The following is a 25910-nucleotide window of genomic DNA, read 5'->3' on the forward strand; positions in this document are numbered from 1 at the left end:
TAGGAATAACAAATATTTATTCAGAAATGGGTAAGTAACATATAGTCTCCTCTATCCCTTAATGTCTCTTCCTCTCCTTCTCAACAAGATACACGTGAGGAATGTGGAGGGGTGGGAGGTGGAGGGACACAAGGATTGGCCCATCACCTTCTCTTCCATTTCCCATGACGACACCCTACGAAGCACGGGAGGCCAACAGGCTCCACCCTGCAAAGGACCACACGGCCGTCCGGAGGACAGGGCCCAGATGGCCAAGAGGCTGCAGCCGGGCTCCGTGAACTCTGTGATCACCGGAGTACCTGGCCCGGGGGGGGGGGTGGGGGTGGGGGTGAAGCCATATGCAGGCGGGCGATTTACCATCCCTACTTGAAGCAGAGTCCAAGGAGTGATCCGACTGTCCCCAGTACCTGAAAAACCAGGTCCTACTGCCTTGTGGGTGCTCTCATGGATCAAGAAGGGGAAAGTGTAGGAGGAATGTCTTCCAGCTGCTGAGGAGAACTAAGTTTGCACCCGTTCAAAGTGGGGAGAAGGGAAGAAAGGAACAAACGCAGCATCCTTTAGAGAACTGGAAGCTGGGGCACCGTCAGGTACATTCCTTGGACTCCTAAGGCCCAAGAAACCTCAGAGCTGGAGGGCTGCACAGCGTTCACAGCCTGAGTCCTTCCCGCTTACCGACAGAACTCCAAAAACATGAGTTTCCAGATTCTTCTTCACTGGGCTGGCCCCAAGCAGGCCATGAAAGACTCTTTAGTGTCTCAGGTCCCCTTTACTTCCCAGACTTATGCCTTTCACAACACTCGCTACGGATTCTGTAGCGCTCCAGAGCCCTGCTGCCCAGCTCGCTCCAGCTCTGCCAGCCTGGATTCCCTCGAAGTCCCAACAAAGCAGCAGCGGAGACGGAGAATGCCCCTGGAGCCATGCTGTCCTGGTATTCGGGGGCTGCCCCTGGGGGCTACAGTTTTGCCCCAACTGCCTGGAACCACGCTGAGGGAACAACCTACCAGCTTGCCTGGAAGGGCTGCTCTGCTCTCTCAACACCCCCCACCCCCCGCCACCAAGGCCACCCACCACTCCTGTGCCCTTCACTGCCAAGGCAGGAAAAGACCCCTCTGGTCACGAATGGATGGGTCACTCCCAACAATGGGAACAGTGCCCCTCGGTGGTGGCTGGATCTGTGCCTCTCTCAGCATCCCCACTGTCCTGTAGGCATCTGAAGCCAGAAAAAGCCAGGAGCAAGACATTACTCCCATTCAAATAACCCCCCAGACCCTCAGTGTCACAGAACAATAATAGCCAGACCTTTATATAAAAAAACAAGACAAACCCAACTAGCGGAGAGCTGGCGTTTGCACCTAAGCCTTGCACCCCAGGTATGAAGAGTGCCGTGCCGGGTGAGCACTGGGAAGGCGGCCAGCCCCTGCCCGCAACGATACCGAGAAGGCTGAGAGCTGGGGCGGGGCACCAGGCATAACCCAAAGAATGGGAACCGTGAACTCGAGAAGTTACCAAGTCACCTGAGACGGCACAGGCCCTCGAAGCCAAGGGCCGGGAAGGCTCTTCCTAGTGGCGCAGCAGCACCCCCCGCCGCCCTTGCCGCGTGGCCCCTCCCGACCACACGGGTCTAGAGCCAGTCGCGGTGAGAGCACCCAGGCCGCCTGCAGTGACCAGGCAGGTGAGCGGCCCAGCTCCGGAGCGGACCTGGCTTCACTAGGACGGCAGGGGCGCCCTTCCTCACTCTGCTTGGAAGTTTAAAAACAAGAAAGGGGAGGCAACTCCTCACCTCCTGGAGAAAAAAAGTGTCCTTCAAAGAGGCCCTTCCCTGCACTCCATGGGGCCACACGAAAGCCACCCAGAGAATTTAGGGTATCATTTTCAGACAAGGAATCAGTTCAAATTAGGGGCTCAAATTAGGGGTAGAGACGCTCCGAGCCACGCAAGCCTACCCTGGTGATGAGGTGGAGGGAGAAGAGACAGACTACAGGAAACATTAATGCACAGAGGAGCACGGGATAGAACACAACACAGAAAGGTGGGTTCCGTCCAGCGAGGAAGCTCTCTACCCCTGGCGACCCTTCCCACGCTCAGGGGCCTCCAGTCCGACGGCCCATTGGTCACAAGCTTCGCTTTAGGAAACAGAGCCACCCTCCTCTGCCCCTGCTTCTGGCTGCCTCACTCCCCTGCTCAGAGTTTGATTTTGAATTCTGTGGGCTGTGTAGTCACAGAAGCCCCTGAGGACTTGAAGAGCGCTTTCAGGATGGTGTCAGGGTCCACTTCGGCAGGAGGGTTGGAGGAGGCAGTAGAATTCACCCTGCGAGGCAACTCACTCTCCTTTTTCACTGAGGGGCTGTCACTCAGCCGTCTGTGGAGAGCAGAGAAGAGTCAAAATCCTTGTCAGTTCTCCCTCGGATGGGGAGGGAACCCACCATTTACCAAGCAGGTTACGAAAGCTGGGCGCTGAACGTAACGCTCTCCGCACCCCTTGATCGCATTACATTCTGTAGCCTGTTGTGATCAGGGGTTTTAGGTTTAGGAAACACTCCGTATGTCCTTGAGGGGTGGCCACACACGTCAGCTTAGTATGGATTTGGAGAAGTCTTGAAGTACGGAAACTGAATTCACTCCGTTTAGCACAACGGTTCCCAAACTTATTAGGTCATTAAAACCCTCATTTTTCAGAATACAACTTATTCCTGGAATACAGCTTTAAAAACTTGTCCAAATCACACAATTCAATATCTAAGGTCCAAATCCTGGTCCTTCTACATTTCAACGTCCGTCTGCCTGCCCCACCGACCTTGGCAAGTCTAATATCCTCCTGAGGTTTTTGTCTCCTCATCTATAAAAGACGTCCTGCCAGGCTACATTTTATGCATCTCAGGCTCTGAAAAATCCTCAGTCCTGGGCCAGACATGTATGTGCAGGTGTAAAAAAAAAAACAGGGCTGGCACCGGGTACTGTCTCCATCAGGGTCAATGACAAGGAGGCGGGAGTTTTCCAATCACTTGGGTGGTGCACACAGCTGTACAAAGGACACAAGTGGCCTGCTCTCCACTTCCTTCTCAGGTATTTCTAAATTATAGAGCTGAGGACAAGGTCTTAACGCTAGCTCGTGGGGTCAACCCCTGCAGAAATGACAAGACGTCTCACTTTGTACAAAATTCAGCACTCCGACTGACCACCTGCCATCAGAGCGGAGGAAACAGAACAGAGGAAAGCGGTTCTGCAGGCAAGTTACCCCCGAGGAGAAGAGACAATCACAGAGTAAACAAGGAGATAAGCTCCACTCTGTCCCCAGCACCACCGCCTTTGGAACTTACAGCAGAATGGGCTGGTCTGAGGTGATAACGTTCCCATTCATGTGAAGGTTGCACTTCATTGGTTGTCCTGAAAAAGAGCAAAAAAAGAGAAAGCTCTGCCATGAGATTTCGGCCTAGGACAAAAGGCCAAGGGCTGTGACCTCTGCACCCACCACTGGCAGCTCTGGCTCCGTGACCGGGGATGGAGCGGCCAGGCTTTGGGGATCCCAGGCTGAGGGCTATGAAACCTCAGCAATGACAGCACCAAAATGCAAAGTGGCCAACATTCCTTGCTTCTAGCAGAAGATGAGAACCGAAAGGAAGGGAGACACTGAACTCTGTGACAAAGTCTAAACTTCTTTGTGAAGCAGTAAAGGAAAATGTTTACGTGACGAAACTAAGTGAAAAAAGAATTCAAAAGTGAATATACACACTTCTACTTCGTCTATGAAGGATTAACTGTGACAAGTACCACGCTGCTACTTTGCACGCTATGTGACTAGCACTGCAGTAACAGCACAAAAAAGGGGGAAGAAGGAATACAGCCAAGTAGGAGCAACATTTTTATATCTCACTAGAATTCGGTATTTATCTGAAATAGACTCTGATAAGTTACCACAAACACTATAAACCCTTGAGCAGTAAGATAGTGACTCAAAAAATATGGTGAAAAAAATTTTAAAGGAACTAAAATACCACACTAGAAAATAGTCATATAATGTAAAAAAAAAAAAAAAAAAAAAAGCCACATTAAATGTGAATGAATTAATCCAATCAAAAGGCAGGGACGGTCAGACCGGATTTAAAAAAAAAAAAAAATTCAACAATACGCTATCTGTAGGAGACAGACCTTAGATTCAAAGATACAGAAAGGTTGAAAGTAAAAGGATGGAAATAAACATATTACCCAAATAGCAACCCTAGGAAGCTGAAGTGGCTATTCTAATATAAGACAAAACAGACTTTAGAACAAAAAATGTTATCTAGAGACAAATAGGCATTTTGTAATGATAAAAGGTCAATTCACCAGGAAGAAAACCATTATAAACATAAATGCAACTAACAGAGCTTCAAATACACAAAGCAAAACCAGCAGAATTTAAATAAGTGAACAATATAGCTGAGGATTTCAATACTTCACTTTCATTAATAGATACAACCACCAGGCAGAAGACCAAAAAGGAAACAGAAGATTATAAGTCACCTAGACCTAAGAGACATCTACCAGCAGCAAAACACATATTCTCCTTGAACACTTATGGAACAGAAGGAAATTTGGCTAATTCACAAATACATGAAAATTAAACAAAACAGTTCTAAATAACCAACAGGTCAAAGAAGAAATCACAAGGGAATTCAGAAAATACTCAAAGGTGAATGAAAATAAAGACAATATACGAAAATATATGGGATGTAGTAGCTAAGGCACTGCTTAGAGGAAAACATACACCTGTAAATGCATACATTGAATACAAGAGTGAAAAGACAACCTACAGAATGGGAGAAACTATTGGCAAATCACTTATCTGATAAGAGACATATTAAGAATATACGAAGAATTCTTTTAGGGGTGCCTGGGTGGCGCAGTTGGTTAAGTATCTGACTCCTGATTTCAGCTCAGGTCGTGATCTCACGGCTCACGAGATCAAGCTCTGCACTGGGCTCCGTGTTGACAGCGCAGATCCTGCTTGAGATTATCTCTCTCTCTCTACCCCTCTATCCCCACCCTCTCAAAATAAAGAAACAAACATTAAAAAAAAAATTCTTTTAAACTCAACAAGTATGCAAATAGCCTGAATACACATTTCTCTAAGATATACAAATGGTGAATATGCACATGAAAAGACACTCAACATCATTCACCATCAGGGAAACGCAAGTCAAAACCCCACCAGCTGTCTATTAGTCTCTGCATCGATGTACGTACGCAATAAATACACAAATTATTCAATAAACACAGAAAGAACAGAACAGTGGAGAAAAGTGGCATGGCAGACAGAGTTTCTCTCTACAGGCTAACCCGAGATAAACAATGTGACCCTGAACTCAGTAAAATCAGTAGCTTACTCCCTAGAAGCAGAGCTCACCCAGGTGCTAACAGTTAGACAAGGCTTCAGGCCTTTTAGGAACCTGTTTCCTAGCAGTAATCAGACCAACATCTGGAAGGAAGCGGCTAGGACTCCTGGCTTCCCCGGCGAGACCTCTTAAGAGAACTATCCATGGAGAAATGGTATTTCTCTGCTTGCTAGAGTTATGTACTAGAGCTGGATGAAAACCTGTAAAACAGGCAGCCCAGGGTACTGCACGTCCCTATGTTCTTGGTGCAGAGGAAATCCCAGAGGGATGAACGAACCAGGAGCCCCTCCCCGCCCCCCATCTCAGAGGAAGGCCTGCTCTGATGGCCTGCTGCTTGACAGCAACGAGCAGCAGGACGGTAAGGTGGCTGCTTTCTCCCGGACTCACCATCCAAACACCTGTTGTTATACTTCTTATATGCCGTAATGGCATCATCCTTCTTCACGAAGACCACCTCTGCTACCCCAGGATGGACCAGCCGAGCCCTTTTGAGGGCTCCACACACACAGAAAAGCTCCTGCAAAGAACAAGAGGGGTTAGCATCATCATAGGAGAATTTGGGGCCATTATACTGCCTGCCTGCCATTCACACACTCCAGGGGGCTCTGGGTAGACTGGTGGCTACACTCCAGTTGAATATGCCCAATGCCCAGGATTTCAGGGAGGTGCCATTTTAGGTGCCTCTCACTGTGGGACCAGACGAGGGGACAAGCTGAGCTGGCAGCAAGAAATGGGTCTGGGTTTATAAGCCTTGGAGTCCCTCCGCCCCCAGCAGGGCATCCCAAAGTCCTGCTTCGGCATCCACTGTCTCAACAGAGAATTTCTCTGAGAGCTCTGTCACGAAAAGGAACATGTAGGCTCATCACAGGTAGTGGATGCTATGTCACCTGGGAATGTGCAAGTTACTTCTCTGACAATGAGTTTTCTCTTCTGGGGGGCGAGGGGGGGGGTGGCGGGAAGGAAGGTCTCACCTACTTCCCAGGGCTGGTGAAAGCCCAAATGAAGTCATTTTTCAGGGCAGTGCTTTGTACACGTGTCACTGCCAGCACCATGTGCTCTGACGCCTCATCGTGTCTTGCAGAGCAGGAGGTGAGGCCAGAGAGGGAACATGGAAATGGCCCACAGAGGCCGACTCCCACCCATGCCGTTTCTTCACTAGTAACTCCTTTCACAAGGTTGTTATGAGGACAAAAAGTCACAGAATTATTTGGTTTATTTTATTTAAAAATTTTTTAAAAATGTTTATTTAGGGGCACCTGGGTGGCTCAGTCAGTTGGGCGGCCGACTTCGGCTCAGGTCATGATCTCACGGTCCGTGAGTTCGAGCCCCGCGTTGGGCTCTGTGCTGACGGCTCAGAGCCCGGAGCCTGTTTCAGATTCTGTGTCTCCCTCTCGCTGACCCTCCCCTGTTCATGCTCTGTCTCTCTCTGTCTCAAAAATAAATAAAACGTTAAAAAAAAAAATGTTTATTTATTTTTGAGACAGAGGGAGACAGAGCGCGAGTGGGGGAGGGGCACAGAGAGAGGGAGACACAGAATCCGAAGCAGGCTCCAGGCTCCGAGCCGTCAGCCCAGAGCCCGACGCGGGGCTCGAACCCACGGACCGTGAGATCATGACCTGAGCCGAAGTCGGATGCTTAACCGACCGAGCCACCCAGGCATCCCTGGAATGATTTGTTTTTAATGATAAAGTGGAAAATGTTAAATTCCAAAACCAAAAGGTGGAACTGAATGCTAAGTGTGATCCCAACTTCATCACTGCTGTTCTCCACACATTACCTGTGTTGGTAAAGATGGGAGGGTGGCTACTACCAGCGGTTACTCTGCGTGGTGGTGACCACAGGCAGTCAGTTTCCACGACCCTGCATACAAAGTACCTGCCACCTAGTAAGTGCTCAATAGGGGTGCCTGGGTGGCTCTGTCGGTTAGGCGTCTGGCTCTTGATTTCAAGCTCAGGTCACGATCTCATGGGCCTGGGATGGAGCCCCGTGTCAGGCTCTGTGCTGACAATGCGGAGCCTGCTCTGGATTCCCACCCCTCCCCCCCACCCCCACCGGCCTTCCCCCGTGTGTGCGTGCCTATCTTTCGCTCTCAAATAAATTTAAGAAAAACAAAAACAAGTGCTCGATATGGTAGCTATTACTCCTTTTATAATCAGGAAAAAAAATGTTTTAATCCCTTATTAACTCGTGAAGTATTAGACAAAGTAGGCTACAACCTCCACCGTGCGTACCGTTCACTGGGGAGCCTGCTTCCTTCTCAAAGCCATCACACAGCAGTCACGTTTCACAACCGAAACCACTGTCAAGCGAGGCGGCCACTATGGGCTGTGACTGAATTTGGTGCGTTCATTCCGTGATCTGACAGTTCACAGCTAAAAGGGGACCTGGACTTTTAAACCGATGGTGGGGTTTTTTGGTGCCCAAACGAAAACGAGGCAGACAAGCAGTGCCGGCTGGACCTGGCCGCCTGCTTCCCAGGTTTAGGTTCTGTCCATGAACTAAGGGTGGGACAGGAATGACCAGGGCAATCTAGAAAAGCCAACCACCAAGCAACACCAATCCATCCCATTCCTTTTACTTTGGAATCATCGTGAAAACCCCTGCAGGAGGCAGAAGTTCCAAAGGCTCACAGGAAGACAGGAACCACCGGACTTTATGCCACGGAACAAGAGGATCTCATTCGAGACCCATCCAGCACGGTGCCCTGGCCCTGATTTAGAAGCTGTGAAGAACAGAGTTGACACAGCCGGTCCGACGGCTATCTTCTCAAAGACCGGCTTCCAAGGCTGCGCCATGGCTGATGTCTGGGAACTTGGAATTTGGGACTCCCACCACCCTGATCGATAAGAGTGGTTCACTGAGCCTAAACTGTGCAAACGATGTGGTTTATGCTGAACACCTGCTTTCCTCTGGGGCGTCTTGGAATGCTGGTATGCACTGGCAGAGGGTGCCTACGTAACTAGTTCCTGATAAAAACCCTGGCAATGAATCTGTAATGAGCTTCCCTGGTTTCATGCGACACGACTCGCTGCTGGGAAATAGAGTGCACCCTGACTCCACGAGGAGAAGAATCCAGAAATTTGTACCTGGACCCCCGGCCTTTGCCCCACGAGCCTTTCCCTTTGCTGATTTTGCTTTGGATCCTGTAATAAACCCTGGGCCTGACGTGACTCCACACGGAGTCCCGTGAGCCCTCCTAAAGAACCAGCAAACCTGGCGGTGGTCTTGGGGGCCCCTGACACAGAAGCGGCTTGAGATGTAAGATTCTGGCAGGATACAGTACTCACCACGATGTCCTCCTCAGTGACTCGAGGATGCAGATTGTTCACTGTCATCTTGGTGCCTTCCAAGGGGCTGAGGACAGGCTGCCAGACAAGACAGTTACCAGAAGTCACACAACAGCTATGCGCTCAACAGCAGCACGTGCTCTGGGCCAGCGGCCAGGAAGGCCCAGAGGAAACCCCCCTAGAGGCCCCACCACCCCACGCTAAGGGCCGGAACCTCTCATCACCTCCCAGATATGCCAGACACTTTCAGGCCTCTGAGCCTCTCCACGGAATGCCACTCATGTTTCAAGACCCACCCGGCTCAGGTGGACCTTCTCCTCGAAGCCTTCCCCGCTTGCCCAGGGGACCAATGCTCTTTCCTCAGTGCTCCCGGCAGCTCTCCTCTGGACAGACCTCCGTTCTACCGCCACACAAAACTGCCCTGTCTGCACCTCTGTCCTCCCCACTCGCCTGCAAGCGACCGAAGGGCAGGGGCCACCGGGTCTCGGTTTGCTCGCTTGTGAAATGGAGGTGGCCGCGTCCGCCTACCTCACGGAGGTGCCGTGAGGACGCGACACGGCACGCACAACACACTGCCCACCCAGCGCGGGCTGACTCTCCACTGGTATGCTCGCTTTCTCTCCTTCACCTTCACCTTCACCTCACCTCAGCAGGCGGCAGCTCTTTGGGAGGCTCCTCCTTGTTCACTAGCGTCCGAGACATGTTGGTCAAGGCTTTTGTTCGAACAGAGGAGGGGAGGGCAGGAGCTGTGTACGCATCATTCTGAACCACTTTGGTGAGAGGGAGGGCCTTGGACACGGAGAACTTGGAACTGCTCAGCCCGGCCTAGACAAGAGGCAGACAGGAATCTGAGGGGCTAGAGAAGAAGGGGAGAGAAAAGCCCTAAGGGGCTCACGACCGCCACCCCCGAGCCCTCCCGGCTCCGCAAGTCCCTTAGAGGTCTGGAGCCAAAAAAGGTTGCGAGGGACTTCCCCCAAGGAATGGGCGGGAGGGGAGAAACACAGTTTGTGCTCACAGAAGCCACTCTCTAGTGCAGAAGTCCTTGGTGAGCAACTTCCATGCAGGCCTGATCTGAAGCCACAGGCCGACCCATACCACGCAGACTTTACGAAAACCCTATGATTCGGGGCTAAGCAGAAGGCCGAAAGTTTGGGGTCAAGTTCATTCCCAGACCTGCTTCTCACACAATGGGCTGATGATCAGTTCTGCGCTGGCGAGGCACAGGAACCCACTCTTAAGAAGGCCCAGACTCCCAGCTTTTTGGTCCCCGTTTCGACCACACAGAGGCACCATGCAGACCCCTGGCCCGATCAGCTCCCAGACCGTCAGGGACAGGCTGCCAGAGCTGGCAGGTGCAGACCAGCAGACGCAGTTCCCTCCCTCCCCTGCTGCCCCTGACTGGGGATGTGGTCCCTTGGATATATAAGCCACTCAACTCCCGGGTGTTAGCGCGTCTGAGGAAAAAGAGGTCGGAGGCAGAAGCGGCAGGGCTGATTCACCAGCTTCTCTGAATCAAATGACGTGTCCACTCCTCACGCTCGACTCCACATTTCTCAAGCTGCTGAGTCTTGAGAGCCAGTGCAGTGAGCGTAGGGGTTACACGCAGGGCCTGGGAGCCAGACTGCTTGAGCTGGAATCTCAGATCCCCTATTTATAAGCTGGGTGATACTGAGCGTATTTAACCTCTCTGTGCCTGATTCCTCATCTGTAAAACAGGAACGACAGTAGTACCCACCTCACCGGGTGGGCGGGAAGGGGAGTCTTAAATTGGTTCACACAAACCCTGCATTTTCTCAATCAGGGTGAGCCACGAACCGAGCCAGCCGACACCCCCCCGGCAGCAGACCTCAGCAACGCAACCAGCGCAAAGGCCCAGTGCCTGTAACAAATCGGCAACCTTCAGCTTCACGTATCACTTTAAGAACTTCAGTGGCAACCAGGAAACTGGTCCGCACATTCAACGCAGTGACAATACGGAGTCTTTGGGTCTCTGCAGGCCAAACAAAGGCCCTCGGCTCGGGTGGCCCCTGGCCGCCCTCCCCGTAACTGGCTATACCCGCTGACGCCGGCCTCCCTGCCATTCCAGATACTGCTCTCTCTGCTTCTCTGCGTGGCATGTGACCAGCACCCAGTCTTGCCCTGCAAGCGGGCTGCACGTGGTGGAGAGCACAGGCAAGGTCGTTTATTCTCGCTCACACCGACTGAGGGAGTCCAGTTTCAAAAATGGAATTGGAGGGAAGGAGAACACACAGAACATTCTGCCACAAAGGAAAGAAAACGGGATTCCCTCCCGTGTGATCTCACACTTCCCCCGAAGTGCCTCCAGCAGCAGCTGGAGGGTGTAGCCCCACACTTCACTAGCTGCGGGCCCTTGAACACGATCACCGGCCACTCTGGTCTCAGCATTTATGAAACCAGCCACTGGATTAGTTCCAGTTCTGAAAACCTTAGGACCCGAAGGAAGAAAGATTTCGGAACTGAAAGGCCATACACTCGCCCACGTCTCCCACCCACCCGATCTGCTATGCATGGCGAGCGCAGGAAAAACATAAAATGCCTTACCACGTGGTGGAGAAAGCTGCTTGAGGCTGCAAATTTCATCTGTTTACTGGGAATGGGGGCTACAGCGTCATCATCGTCCTCCAGGTCATATACATTCTGAAAAGAAAGAAAGAACAGCTAACGTGGCCTGCAGACTCTCAAGAGACCTTTGGAACAAGGACAGCAAGACATGGAGCTGAATGATGGATGGAAAAGCGGGTGTGTGTGGGGGTGCTTGGGGAGACTGGCCCGGGAGGCCAGGGTTCAAATCCTGATAGGCTGGCTCCTCACCCACAAGGACCCCCACAAAAGTGCTGCGACCTCCAGGTACATTAGAGTTTCCTCTCCACAAGTGGGCAACACCTAGAAACACTTACGATGTTTGTTTACAATCTTGGCTTAGAAAGTCCATCCCAGGCAGTCTGGCCTACAGAAATAAATCCAACCCCGAGAAAGAGCTCTAGCCACAACAATGTTCACAGGAGGATTTCTAACAGTGAAAATGACAGGAAAATGGCTTAAGTAAACTGGAACATCAACTCAAAGGACTATGCAGTTATTAAAAACGTTCACAGTAAAATGTGAATCAGAGAACTGCTTGAGTTATGAGTGCAAACAGAATGACAGAAAATCGAGTAATAATATAAGCACAAGTACAGCTATGCATTAACTAAACAATAATGACACTCAAAACAAAAGGAACCAGGGCAGAATTTCAACAGCAGCTGGCTTTGGAAAGCAGGACCAAGAGGGACTTTTTTTTTCCTTTTTAATCTTTCTCTATTTTGCAGTGTTCTGAACTAAGCACATACTACTATTTTTAATGTTTATTTTTGAGAGAGATAAAGAGACAGAGTACAAGCTGGGGAGGGGCAGAGAGAGACAGACAGACAGACAGACACAGAATCCGAAGCAGGCCAACGCGGGGCCCAAACCCACGAACCGTGAGACCATGACCCGAGTTGAAGTCAGACGCTTCACCAACTGAGCCACCCGGATGCCCCCCGCACATACGACTTTTATAATAAAAAAGAGAAGACTTTCAATCTGCCTCTCTGCCCCTTAAATACTCACCCCCTCCCCCATAAGAAGTTTCTTTTTAAAAGTCATAAACTGCAAGAAGCTAAATGTAATTTCTCCAATTCTTCACACTGGGAACCTTGGCCAGGCCTCAGTTCATCCACTCAGAAGAGTCCATCAAAACACACACGTGTGCACATACACCCACGCGTGCACACACACTCTCTCTCTCACCTGCTTGGCCGGGTGGTTATTGACAACATTGATCCTCATTCCAGCAGGATGGGTGTGAAGGGGTGCCATGGCCTTCTGCTGTGGAACCTAGAAAACCCAGAGACCAGAATTCATCCCCTGGGGTCCACACGTGCCCTCCGTGCGTCAGGAATCACTGAACTTGAAGTATGGTAGCGCTCAGTTTGGGTCTGTGGTAAAAAGCCCTAGAGTGCCTCATGTCCAAAGCAGGAGTGACAGAAGCCTCGTCACCCTGCTCGACGAGCCGGGCTCGATACATCCGCAGCCGCTACTCCTGTCACCAAGGTTGCTGCGAAGGTTGAAGGATACTGTTTTCGCCCCCCTGGGCAGCTGCGCTAGCGGCCAGGGCACGGGACAAGGAGTCGGGTGTGACCAGGCTCCTACCCGGTCCTCCCATTCACCGGTTGCGCTAGCCCTGGGCACCATAATTCACAATTGAGACCTCGAGTCTTCTCTTATAAAACTGGGGTAATGGGGCGCCTGGGTGGCTCAGTCGGTTGAGCGTCTGACTTCAGCCCGGGTCATGATCTCACGGCTTGTGAGTTCAAGCCCCGGGGCGGGCTCTGTGCCGACAGCTCAGTGCCTGGAGCCCACTTTGCATTCTGTGTCTCCCTTTCTCTCTGCCCCTCCCCAGCTCACGCCCTCTCTCTTTCAAAAATAAATTAAAAACAAAACAAAACAAAACAAACAACTGGGGTAATGATCCCAGAGTTGCAGGAGAAATAAGGTCATAGGTGGTAGTGCCTGCCACACAGCACGTGCTCCACGGCGTCCGTCCTCTCCCTGCTCTTCCCTCCATCGCTAGCTCTCTTGAGGACGTCACTTACTTCTGCCGCAGCCCCCTTTCCTCTCCGCGAAACTCGCTGAAAACCCCGCCTCCCTCACAGGGTTACTATCCAAACACTCGGGAGAGCTGTCATTTTGGCCAAACGCTCCTGGCCCCCACCGCCTGCCCGAATCTACAGTTGTTCCCGCCTTCCCAGGAGAGCCACGCCTACCTGGATGGTTTTGGTGAGCTTCAAGGCAGGGGTCACTGTCCCAATGGGGGGGCTCATGAAGGCGGCTGGGGAGTTCCGCTTCAAGCTGATCTTCTCCCGGGCATCGGCCACCTGGCGGGGCTTCTGGGGCACCGCGCTCTGCTGCTTGCGGGAGTTCAGCATCTCTCTGGCATCCTGCACTTTCCCTTTGATCCGGAACCGAGCATCTTTCTGCAGAAGCTTTTCCCGGGCATCCTTGACTCCCAGCTTGAGCCGGGCGTCCGAGAGGCCGATCTTCTGCCGGGCATCAAACCTCTGCTGGAAGGTGGCTGTGCGTGCTGGCTGGCTGAGAAGGCTCTGCTGGGTCCCAACACGAGATCGAACACCTCCAATTCCTGGTCTGGCATTGAGACTGCAAGTACAGATTGCACATTAAGTGGATCTGGGTGTCGAGAGCGGCCCGTGGAAGTAGAGCCATCGTAATACTGGGAAGAGAGGGAGTTTCTGGAGAAACCAGAAGTCTGCTCGCTGAGCAAACAGGCTTATGTTGAAACTTCTTTTCTGGTTCATGACTTTTAACTTTGCATTGCAAATAAAATTCGGAAGAGGGGCCTGGCGGTTTCGATCACTAGGTAACACACTGGTTTCCTCCCTAGACCAGGTGTTCTGAGACGTCATTAGGAACAATAACCTCCAAATGATGCTGGTGCCAAAAAAAGGCATATCCCCCAAATAGTGTAACCCCACACAGGGGAAGAACAACTTCTGTTTCCAAAGTTCTTCACAGGCTTGCTCTCAGTCAGCCCTCTCAGCACCCTGTGGGGTGGGTCAAACCGGCTTGGAGAGATTCGATGATAAACAAAAGACACCAGCCTGCCTTCGGTGGTCCAGGTCTCCAGGGCCAGCACAAGATCCCCACTGGGCTGGGAGCAGGAGCCACCCGCTAACAGGTAGAAAAGAAAAACAGCCACTTTGTCTGAATTGTTTCCACTCACAACACTTCTGACACCAAAAGTGTGGGTGTTCTCCTGACATCAACCCTTCTCAAACTTTCTAGACGTCACCGGGTGTCCTATGATTCAACTCTGACACAACATACCCAGAGTCTGCGCAGACCCCACAGGTTACGGGCTCAGTCCCGCAAGACGGCCCTCACTTCAGATGCCACTCCCAAGTCCTGGGCTTCCCATCCTTCTGACAGACTAAAACTGAGGGGACCCACGCCTGCTCAAGTTTGGTAAGTTGCTAGAGTGGCTCACAGAATGCAGCAAAAACAGTTTACGCGCTACCATTAGTTTGTTAATAAAGGATACAACTCAGAAACAGCCAAATGGAAGGGGTGTGGAGTTCCCATGCCCTCTTGGGGTGCACCACCCTCCCAGCACATACACGTGTTCACCAACCCAGAAGCTCCCCAAATTCCACTGTACAGGGGTTTTTATAGAGGTTCCATTATGTAAGCAAGGTTGAATGGCTGGCCATTGAGGACAGCCTCCGTCTCCCTGGAGGGAGGAGGGCGGGGAGGACTGCAAGTTCCAATGAACCATGCCTAGGTCTTCCTGGTGACCAGTCCCCGTTCTGAAGCTAGCCAGGGACCCAGCAAAAGCTACCTCATTAGAACAAAAGATGCTCCTACCACCCTTATAACTCAGGGTTTTAGGACCTGTGGGCCAGGAACCAGGGATAAAACCAAGTACGTGTTTATCACACTCTGCAACAACAAGAACGTCAAATCCAGAAACCGTTAAAATCGGAAATGAACCAAACTCCATTACACAGGCCTCATTTGCTTGCGGGGTTCCTCTGTTGGCCCTTCAGTGGCTCGTGAGTAAAGAGAAGGCTCTTCCAAGTACAATCCTGGAAGTCCTTCCTGGGGTCCGCAAGCTTCTCCCTCACCCCCCCCCACCCCCCCGCCCACCACACCACGAGGCCGGTCTACTCCAGCCGCTGCCGCCACCACCGCTGCCCCCACCCTCGCGGCGGGTGCCCTGCCTGGGACTCTGGCTCCCAAGGCAACATCTCCTCTGAGGGAAACCCTCCTTCTCTGCTTGTTCCGGGACAGCCCTCCTCTGTGCCTCCAACTCCATCTGCTTGTTTGCTCTTCCCCACTGGACTGGGAGGGGAGATCGGGGCTCATTCTGTTTCAGGGCCCGGTGCTTTACAAGCGGTGCTGAAACCTGGCTGAGCTAAGTTAGAAACTCTGGTGGAGCCGCTTCAAAACACAGCTGTCTAGACTCCGTCCTCACAGCTCCTAAATCCAAAATCTGGGTGAAGGCCTGGGCATCTGCACTTTTGACTCCATAGGTGGTCCTGGATTAGACGGCAGTGTTCAGAATCTCGGACCTGGTGTCAGGAGGCAAAATTCTGCTGAACAAACAAGTTCCCGTACGGCCTCCCACATCTGTGTCCAGGCCTCCCAGGAGGCCTCCTAGTACTCCCGCGGGCCTCCGCAGCCGCCTGGGGACTGTCCCGCAGCTCCCGTGCTCACAGCAGGAGCGTACCCAAAGAACCAGCCAAGGCAAGCCTGGACTTTCGTCCGGTTATCCTTAGACTGGAGGAAACACACCTGCTGCCCCCAGCATGCCAGAACGCTGCCCGAGACCGTGATGCGCGGACCAATTTTCTTTGAAAAACAGCAAATTATTTTAGGATTTAAATACTTTCCAGTGGGTCTATACAGGAACTGGGTGGAAGAGAGAGGAAAAGGATCATTTACAGAACTGATCCGATTAGGTTTAAGGTGGGGGTGGGGCTGCTTGTCCGTCCCTGTCCCATTTTCTCCTGTAGAGGCAGGGGCTTAAAAAAAAAAAAAAAAAAAAAAGGCAAAGCCAAAGGGCTGGGGTGTTTAGGGAGGCCAGGAAGCACGATGAGGGAGAGAGGAACAGACAGCACCCCCCACCCCCCTGGAGTGGCCTGCCCTCAGTTTCAGGGTCAGCGAGGCCTCGGCAATAGTGGAGCGGGGCTTTCCGGCGGCACCGAAACCCACAGCTACTGGAGGGGCCCCTGGTGTCTATGGAGGGAACAACACACGCTTCCTAATAAAGCCCCACCCGCAGGCCCAACTAGCTGGTGAGGTGACCCCACTGTTTTTGTTTGTTTGTTTTTTAATGCCTTCAGCTCCCTACATCTCCCTACACCCATCAAAGAAAAGCAACAGGCTGTCCGTGCAGACCAGGAGCTACGACTGCAGGCCTACTCATAAAATGGGGAAAAGGATTTTGATCAAGCTTTACTGCCCAGATCCAGGAGAAACCAGCGTCAGTGGAAAGCACTCCAGATAAAACTGTCTGCTTATCACACAGGGGACCTCTCTGAAGCCACAGGCTTTGGGCTGGGGAATCAAGTCACCACAGAGAGCATGGTGAGGAGCACTCCCGCTCTAGGAGAGGAAGGCTCACGCCTGTGGGGACGCCACGAGCCGCCAGACACACCTGTGGGGCAGCGAGAAGACTTAGACGCGGCCCGGGTGTTTGGGAAGAGCAGAGGGTGTCAAAGGTCACACAGACAGCCCACCGTAGCCTGCAGCCTCTTTGCTCTCGCAGCAGCTCCGGTGGGTTCCCCGGTTCCTGCCCTCCTGAGCACTCCCTCCTCGCCTCTCCCTTACCGCCTCCCGGCTGGCCCGGAAGCTTCCCTCCTTGGGGAAGGTCAAGCCCAAGTCGCCGGCGCTGAATCACAAGGACCTGTTCCCAAGCCCGCACCTCCTGCGGCACTAAGAGCCTCTGTAAACCCTGCCATCTCCTCACCTGGGTCAGCCCTGCACCAGGGGAATAAAAAAAGGCTCAAAGAGCTTTCCAGTTGTGAGCTCCCGCCAAGTGGTGTCAGGGACCCTACAGCTGCCCCACCCCCGTATATTCTCCTTTCACGCTCACAACTGTGAGGATTAGGTTATTATCCACATTTCACAGAGGATGTCCTGGTGAAGGCTGGTCTTCACTGCATCTACTTAAAGCACCAATAAATGAAGCATGGGTCAAGGATAAAGACCAGAGACTGAGGGGTTGAAGAAGGGGGAGTGCTGTCCCAGGCTACGGAAGACCTTAGGCCCCCAGACCCGTCCAGGACCACAGCACACTCCCTAGTGACCAGGGGGTGAGCGCACACACATCGAGCGTGGCGCGGCGTGCCCACTCTGGCCCCACGCGCCACGCTGCCTGTCTGGCAGGAAAGGCCACCGAGATGCCTCGGGCCGGTCTTTCTATCCCCGTGAACAGCACAAAAGGTCCATCGGGGAGGGAGGGCATGTAGTTGTGGATGTGGGAGCGCGAGTGAGCCGCTTCCCCGCAGTCCCCCGCACTCAACCCCCAGTCCTTTCAGCTCCTTTCCCAGCAGCTTTAGGGGCTTCAGTGTGCAGGCTTTTTATAATCGCCGCCCCTCCTCCTGCATGAAAGGACAACCATTCATCCCGGCGGGCAGCAGCGCTGGGTACAAGGCAGGCATTAGTCATCAGGAATTTTTCAAATAAACACTCCCGCTAGGTCCGGGTCTCCAAAACACAGAGCCCGCGGTGTGTTACCCTCCGGTTCCAAGAACCGCCCGAGGGCTCCCTAACAAAGCCCAGCCCCTCAGCGGAGCCTCTGGTCTGGCCCGGCTTCCGCCTGCAGCCTCACTGCAGACTCGCCCCGAGGTCCCCGAAACACGTTCTGGCCTCAGCACTCGTTGGGAAGGGGCGGGGGAGGTTCTGAGCAAGTCTCTGGACTCTGAACTGCCCCACCCGGCTCTGCCCTGGCTCCGGAGCCCCACTAGTACTCCACGGGGTCCTGGGGAGAGCGCTGCGGGTGAGAGCCAATGCCCCCACCCCGGAATCTCAGCGCCTGCCCCGGACCCCACTGGAGCCCGGGTGCTCTCCCCCACACCCTGACCCGAGCCGGCTCTGGACAGATGTCTAGTCCAAGGATCCGGGCCCATTAGTGGGGCCCTGGGTTGTTATCATAAAGTGGATTTTAATCCACGGGCATCTCTGGGTCAGGGTTCATGTGTGTCGAGGTCATCTTTATGTGGAGGAAACACACTTTAGTTCTGTTACACGAGAGTCAGTTCTGAATTAGGGGCTTCACGGACACAAAGAAACAAGATACCATCCCCTTAACCTCCAAGAGACTCTCGTGCAGATGTTTTGTTTTAAATCACAATTCTTCCCCTCCAAGTTACAGAACGACTAACTTTCCTCCTCTTTGCTTCAGGTCTACAATTCCTTTATCTTATTTCAACAAGGAAACAAACCCCAAGTACCAGGAACAGAGAGCCCTGGCCTGAAAAGGAGACCAACCTCCTTCCCCGTGGCTCCCAGGACTCCCCAGACAGGGCATCTGGCCCAGAGCTGCTCAAACCTTCCCACTAAGGCTGCCTGCCACCTTAGAGGAACCTTCCCTAACCAGGAGGCGGCAGTGGACGGACAGCTGTCATCTGAGAGCTAAACTCAGAGCGGGCGACTTTGCTAACGTGACCAGCAGTATGCTCAGATCTTAAGGAAAAAAACGACGAGAACGGGCCCGCACCGCAGCTGGTGCCCAGTGCCCTCCCGGGGAGACTCATCCGTGGGCCTTGAGCGACTGAAGTCCCCAGGGAGTTCTGTGCAGGGGGAAGGACAGCGCCCCGCCATGGCTGAGTGAAGTATCATTCTCTCCCTTTCTCTATTTTCACATTAATCATGGAAATCTTTTGATTAATGGGGGGGGGGGGGGGCAGGTAGTAACAAGCATGACCCCTTTCTTGGCTCACAAGGTGTGATGAACACAAAACAGAAAGACTGCTCTAAAGAATGAATACATTCCATGACCTGTGGGGAAAGAGGTGATTTACATCTCCACCGGTTCTTTTGCTATTTCCACTAAGAAGAAGAAAGTTTTCGGGGACAGTCGCAGGTTCTACATAAACCATCAAGCACAAGGTTCTTCCTGGGACCTCCATGCACCATCATTCCACAGTCCCAGGAAGGGGACAGTTCTTCCAGCAAGCAGGTAGGACAGAATACAGTTACTGTAGGAAATGACATTTGTTCACTGAAATAAGCTCAGACCTTTCAGTTCTTGACAGGGACACCCTGGCTGTAGTTTCTGTTGGCTTTGCAAGTAAAATAAAAATGAAGTTTCCACCAGGTTTAATCCAAACACAGCACGCATACTAGTCTCTGTCTGCACGGTCCCCCCTCCAATCTTCACATGATAGCAAAGTAATACTATCTCACGTATCGTGACACAAAATTGGATGTTGCTTCTTTACTTAAAAGCCTTCCATAATGATGACCATAACTAACATGTATCAAACACTTAGAACCATCAAATACTCTGAAAGTACTGTACACAGATTAATTCACTTAGTCCTGACAGTCACCCAAGAAAAGAATTATTATCCACATTTTATAAATAAGAGAGGTAAGGAATGGTTAAGTAACTTGCACAAGCTCATGTGGACAGTGAGAGAAGGGAACTCAAACTTCACAGTTTGACTCCAGGGTTACCTACCGACCCACCCACCCCCCACCCCGCATGGGGGGGGGGGTTTGGGCATCTACTCCTTTAAGGAAAGATCCACGATAATTGCCAACATTTGCTGAACACTCACTACCTGGTACAAACTTTAAAATATACATTTTTGGATTCTATCTAATCTTCTCAGCAACCTGCCAGGAACCAGTCTTACAAACGAGGGAGCTGCCCAGCTCAGAAGTCATCTCGCCAGGGAGGCAAAGAACCCAACAACGGGCCCAGAAAGGCACCGGGCCTGCCTGCTCGCAGACAGGTGTTCATCCCACGGATCCCCCACCCAATGCCCAACATGAGACTCTGCGCACCTCCACGCTAAAAAAAAAAAAAAAAAAAAGTACAGACCCAACAGACAGTACAGACCGCCCGCAGTCAGGGCCGTGGGGGAGCTGATGGCATATGCGTGTCCTGGGAAGCTGGTTCATTCAGCAACTGTCCAGCAAATCTATGAAACCCAGATGGATTCCCAAGTGGCCAGAGGACCCAGCACCAATTCCACACCAGTTATTGGAGGGGAAGACCTAGGAGAGAACAGCTGCGCAAATTAATACTTCCTGTGCGCCTGTTGCAAAGGAGGAGCCAGGTGGAGTGCTGGCTGCTGAGTTCTGCAGAGGAGGCAGCAGGTGTAGTGGATGTGTGGGTGGGGGTGGGGGTGGGGGGCTGGGGGGTGGGATCTCCCTTTCAGTTAGCAACAGCAAGGATCTATTTTCTAGCCACAGGCACCAGGGGGATATTAATAAACATCTGTTGGGTGAATGACATGGGAGAAAACAATATCTACAGCCAGTTTAGGAAGACACCTGAATTTGTGCTGGAGAACTGTTGGCCACGTTCCCACTTACTTCTTCATACAGCTGAACTGGAGCCCATAAAGGCTGGAAAGGACTAACAACACTTAAGGGTCCAGAGGAAGTTTGGGGCACATCACTGCAAATCGTCTCCTCACTCAGATCCAGAACAGTCTACTCTGACAACTGGGAGTTACAGGCACCGAGCCGCTCTAACCTCCAGCCAGTTCCACCTGTTTTTCTGCCCAGGCCTGAGGTCAACTCAGCCAGCTGCTAAAGGGCACTCAGCCCCGATTCTCAGCTCTTCGTGGCCTCGGGCAAGTCTCTCTAACCTCTCCCGGCCTCAAGCTCTTCATCTGCAAAATGGGGAAAATATCAGTACCTGGCCGGTACGGTTGCGAAAAGAGCAAATGGGACAAGAGATACTTGAAAGCGCTTGCAGAACTTGAAACGCCGCACCTCGGAGGCGAGTGTTAGAGGCAGCGGGGCCGGGCAGCGCACGCAAGATTTGGACGTGAAGCTCTGGGTTTGAGTCTCGGCCTCGGCGGTGGCGGTAACAGATCGGAGGAGTCCGAGCAACTCACTTCCCCGCTACACTTCAGTCGTCCAAACTCTAAGGCGGAGCAGAGATCGTGGACGGCGGGGCCCACGTGCCGGTCTTCCCATTGGGAGGGGGCCGTGCGCGGAGACCCCCCCCCGGACCCTTCCGTCGGGGACGGCCCCTCCCCCCGCGCGACCTGCCCCAGCGCGACCCCCACCCCCCCACCCCAACCCCCGGGGCCGCTCCCACGAACCGGGCGCCCCGGCCCCGCCGCGGCCAGCGGCTTCCCTGGCCCGCCAGGGCGACGGCGCCTCCAGCCAGTGGACGGTCGGGCGGCCGGGCCCGCGGCGGCGGCGGGGCCTAGCCAATGAGGAGCGCGGCTGCGGCAGGGGGCGGGCGCAGACGGCGCTCCGCGTCGCTCCCGGGCCGCTCCCTCCCCCGCCCCGAGCCCCGCTAGGCCGCGGGCCCTGAGCACCGAAGGGAGAAAAGGCTGCTCACCGCCCCTTCGTCGCAGCTCCGCGCTTCCGGATGAGCTCGTCCAGGGAGATGTCCGCCATCTTGCACCGCCGAGCGAGCCGCGAGCCGCTTACACTCCAGCCCTCGAGCCCGCCCCTTCGGCCGCTCAGGAGCAACTAGCTGCTTCCGGCGTTCGGCCGACGAACTCTCGCGACAACTCCACCAGGGCAAAAACCGGAAGGGGCGGTGCTCCCCGTGAGGCTTTGCGACGCCAGCTGCTTATCTGCATACGGCGGTCGGGGGGCCTACGGTCCCCTGTTCTCCTCAGACGAAGAAATAAAATGGAAAGCGACATAAAAACTTAACTAGCGAGTGAGACACACTGCGAAGGAATCGGGCTCTTAGTTCAATGCTCGACTCTGATACTCACCGTAGGGCAAATGAGAATGGAATTTATTACCCTGGGAGTAACAGGCGCTCCTCCTTATGCCTTAAACTTATGAGTAAGGAAAATAACGATTCGGGGTGACGCCCGAATCCTCACTGCTAATGTGAGACGAATTTTTGAGCGGGTAAAGGTTGCCCCTAAGGTGACCCGCCTACTTTGCGGGATGCCTGGGAGTCGCGATCTGCCCGTCCCCCTTCTAATCACTGAAAAAGACAGACGAGTGTCTCCTGGTTAAAAGTCAGTTTTTAGAGTAGGTGGTTTCTTGCGAAGTAAGAGCTTTGGCTGCAGAAGGGTCTTTTTGTGCTTGTCAGCCCCGCCCTTGGCTTTTATTATTCCCGGTTTCTTGTTTTTTTGTTTTTGTCTTGCTAAGTTGGCCCGGTTTTTCGATTATAGTGATTCATGGACTGCCTTCCGCTTGGCGACCGTAGCCAGTTTCTTGCCCCTGGTAATCCTAGAATAAGTCGTGGGTTAGAGCGAAAGACGCCTGCGGCTTCCGGCTGCGCACAGTAGGCGCTCGCGTTGCAGCTCACGGGGTGACAGCTGGAGGGACCCCTTGGGTCCCCTCGAGCCGCGCTTCGTGGCGGTATGGCTTTTTCACCAGCAAATCGCTTCTCCTCGTTATGCTGCGGTTTGCTTGGTCTATAAAATGGGGCAAATAGCCGGTCGGTGCGAGGGTTGCATGATAGACTGAGAATCTTGGACTCGTGGAATTGCCTTTGCTATAGAAGAGGCCGCCCCAGGACCCAGCGCTGAGCCCGGCACGAGGTAAGTGTCCAATATGTTTGTTGCGTGACCGGTAGAAAAAGAAAATAATAATAATAATACACGCAACGTCTTTAGAACAGCCAAGAGCACGTCCCGTGCTGAGTTACTAATTTCTCAGCCCGGTGATGCCAGCGGAGTTACTGTACTGTCGACCGAACACGCCACCATTCAGACTGGCATCCGAAGCTCTGCGGGCAAGGGCTGATAAAGCTGGAGGGCTGGGCACCAGACCGAGGAAGGGAATCCAAGTCCCATCCGCGCAGCCGCGGTGGGGTGCTGGCTGGCCGTCCCTTTCTTAGCTCTAGAGCGGGACCTCTAGCCTCTCCCTTCCTTCCTCCTTCCGGGAATGGCGGGGAGGGGGACCAGGTAGAGGAAGGGAGGGTCCCAGGCTCGCCTGCTGGGCGGGTGCAGAGGAACGAGGGAGGGGCCAGGGGACCGCGGGAGTTAAGGCCCCGACACGCCTTCGGGGCGATGTAAAACAGTGACCGAGGGGTTATTTTTTAAGCCAGTCCAGTAAGGTAAAGAATTGAGGTCAGCTGTCAGCGGGTGGCCCTCCCCGGGAGGCATTTCGGAGCTCCGTAGGGTGGTGTCGGCTGGTCGGCGGGACACGGATCCGGGAATCCTGTCACGTGGCGGTTGGGGGCTGGGGTGGGGCAGTCCTGAGGCGTGGGCCCTCCCCACGCCTGCGGCATTCCAGGAGGGGTGAGGCCTGTTACGGTTCTCCCAGCCCGGGCTCCGCTCCATTTCGCTTAAGAAGAGCACGCAGGACTTTTTGCCCAGTGTGAACAGGCACGGGGTTGCCGGGAATGCAGCCGCGCCATAGCCAGAGGAATTGGGTCCTGCTTTGTTTGGAAACCCACCAAGAACGCTGCCCCGCCTGCGAAATCCGGGCCCCTGTCAGCGGGGACTGGGGGGAGTCAGGTTGCATTTAGGGGCTGTGACAGTCCAGGGACTCCGCGCCTGGGCACACCCCTGCCCACCCTCCTTCTGGGGGACATGGGCCAGCATTCACACACTGAAATGTGCATCATTTTGTAAGTTCCTTTTCTTTCTTGCTCTTTTACAATATAGCTGGAGATTTGTGTTGATTTTTTAAAATTCTGTGTGTAGGCCGGTGATACTACCTGCGAATTCACTTCAGGAGGCTAAAAGGGTCTGTTATAAATGTCACTTTAATTTGTTTTTTAATGTTTCCTTATTTTTGAGAGAGACACAGAGACAGAGCATGAGTGGAGGAAGGGCAGAGAGAGCGAGGCACAGAATCTGAAGCAGGCTCCAGGCTCCGAGCTGTCAGCACAGAGCCCAACGTGGGGCTCGAACCCATGAACCGTGAGATCATGACCTGAGCTGAAGTCGGACGCTTAACCGACTGAGCCCTCCAGGCGCCCCTGTAAATGTTACTCTGAAAGGGTGGGAGTCAAGAGAGGGTAGAGACTCATGATCACTCACCCATTTTATGGGTGGGGAAACTGAGACCGGGTGAGAGGGTAGAGACCAGGTCCAACCCATGCCCTTCTCAGCTCCTGGGAACAGCCCTTTGTGAGCTCAGGCAGGTGTACATTCTGACCCTCAGGACTGTTTTCTCATCCTCCAAAAGGGACCAGGATTGAGGAGACCTAACGCGAGTCCAGTGCTCTGCAGAATCCCCAGCACATGGTAGGGGTGTGGAAGGGATTCCCAGGCCAAGCCCTTTGCTGCCCCAAGGAGCCCAGCCCTGCTCCAGGATGCAGGCCAGGGCCAGAACAGAGGTAAGAGAAGAGAGGAAAAAGGGGCTCCCGGGCCTGTGGCTTGGCTTCAGGCGTTTCTTCCAGTGCACTTCCCCACCCCCACCCCCCACCCCCCTCCAGCCACACTGACATTCACAATGTTCCTGAAGCCGTCCGGCAGACCTCTGCCCCAGGGCCTTTGCACTTGCTGGTCACACCCTCTAGAGCACAGCTAGTTTGCCTCCTTTCCAGCTTCATTTCCGCTGTCCCCTCAGCCACCTGCTTTCTTCCATCTGTTTCTTGACGTTAATCCCACAAGCTTGCTCCAAACCCAACGCCTCTGCACTCCCCGTTCCTGCCACCTTGAACACCTATCCCTGCAGAGCCAGCTTCGTTGTCTCTTCAGAGAAACCAGCCCTCATTCCCACATTGCCTTGTGGCCTACTTTGTCTTGGCATTTACCGTTTCACTCATGACACCATCTGGTACTTGGCTTAGGACTTTCTCACCAGTGCCCCAGCAGTCGGGGAGGGTGTGTTGGGGCAGCCGCGGCCGAGTCCCCAGCACTTGAACGGGACACAAAGGCACGAGAGGGCTAGTGGACCCCCTTGGAGCCCTCCACGGGGGGAGCAATACCTGCCTTACTCAGGACTCCCCTCCAACCTGAGGCCATTCGTCGCCGAGCCTCAAATGAACCCTGCCTCTCAGGGCCGACCAGCGGGAAAGCAAAAAGGAAAACAGTGCAGACACACGGAGTTGTACAGCACAGGGCTAGAGAGGGCTTCTCGCATGGCTGAGATGACATGACTAAGGCTGGGCAAAAGCGGGGGCATTGAAAGGCTGGACCCCAGTGTCCCCACGCCCTGGCCCAGCTTTCTGTCTCCAGGAATCTATCCTCAAAAAACAAAACAAGTCATCTGACAGGAGGGTGAAGAGAGCCGCTGTCATTTTCAAAATCCACAGGTGGGAAACAATCCGGCTGTCCAACCCCAGGGGATCTGTTGCATAATGAATCATGATCCATGTGGGCTTATGGAGACCGTGTGACACGGGCAACAGCGGCGGCCTCAGGTGGGCCACGTGGCTTCACCAGGGCAGTCGGCGTTTGCCTCTGGATGTCCGGTGTCTTTTCTCCCGTGTATATTTTTCCGTACTGTCCAGACTTCACACAACAAACACAAACACACGTTTGAAGTAAGTGCCGAGCCCCTTCTTGTCTCCTCCCCCCCCCACCATCCCCACAATGACACAAGTCACAGAGCCTCCAGGAGCCCC

The 25910-nt window shown here is 53.4% G+C and overlaps 1 protein-coding gene, 1 long non-coding RNA gene and 1 other non-coding gene across 3 annotated transcripts; 2 read left to right on the top strand and 1 right to left on the bottom strand.

Annotated features, from left to right (window-relative positions):
• POLDIP3 (DNA polymerase delta interacting protein 3) lies at window positions 1-21864 on the bottom strand. The gene is made up of 9 exons (XM_007079475.3): window positions 21759-21864; window positions 13471-13861; window positions 12455-12541; window positions 11222-11317; window positions 9305-9484; window positions 8660-8737; window positions 5760-5889; window positions 3318-3384; window positions 1-2359 (listed from the first exon to the last, which is right to left on the bottom strand). The coding sequence occupies exons 1-9, from the start codon at window positions 21815-21817 to the stop codon at window positions 2182-2184; spliced, it is 1266 nt and encodes a 421-aa protein (XP_007079537.1). The 5' UTR covers window positions 21818-21864; the 3' UTR covers window positions 1-2181.
• LOC102966049 lies at window positions 21499-25833 on the top strand. Its single transcript, XR_006220279.1, has 3 exons — window positions 21499-22929; window positions 24527-24677; window positions 25304-25833. It is a non-coding gene; the product is annotated as an uncharacterized LOC102966049 (long non-coding RNA).
• Window positions 22203-22352, top strand: LOC122240589. The gene has a single exon (XR_006220377.1). It is a non-coding gene; the product is annotated as a U12 minor spliceosomal RNA (small nuclear RNA).
• Window positions 25834-25910: the final 77 nt, after the last annotated feature.

Source organism: Panthera tigris, chromosome B4 (assembly GCF_018350195.1).
Source record: "Panthera tigris isolate Pti1 chromosome B4, P.tigris_Pti1_mat1.1, whole genome shotgun sequence".
Classification (NCBI taxonomy): Eukaryota; Metazoa; Chordata; class Mammalia; order Carnivora; family Felidae; genus Panthera; species Panthera tigris.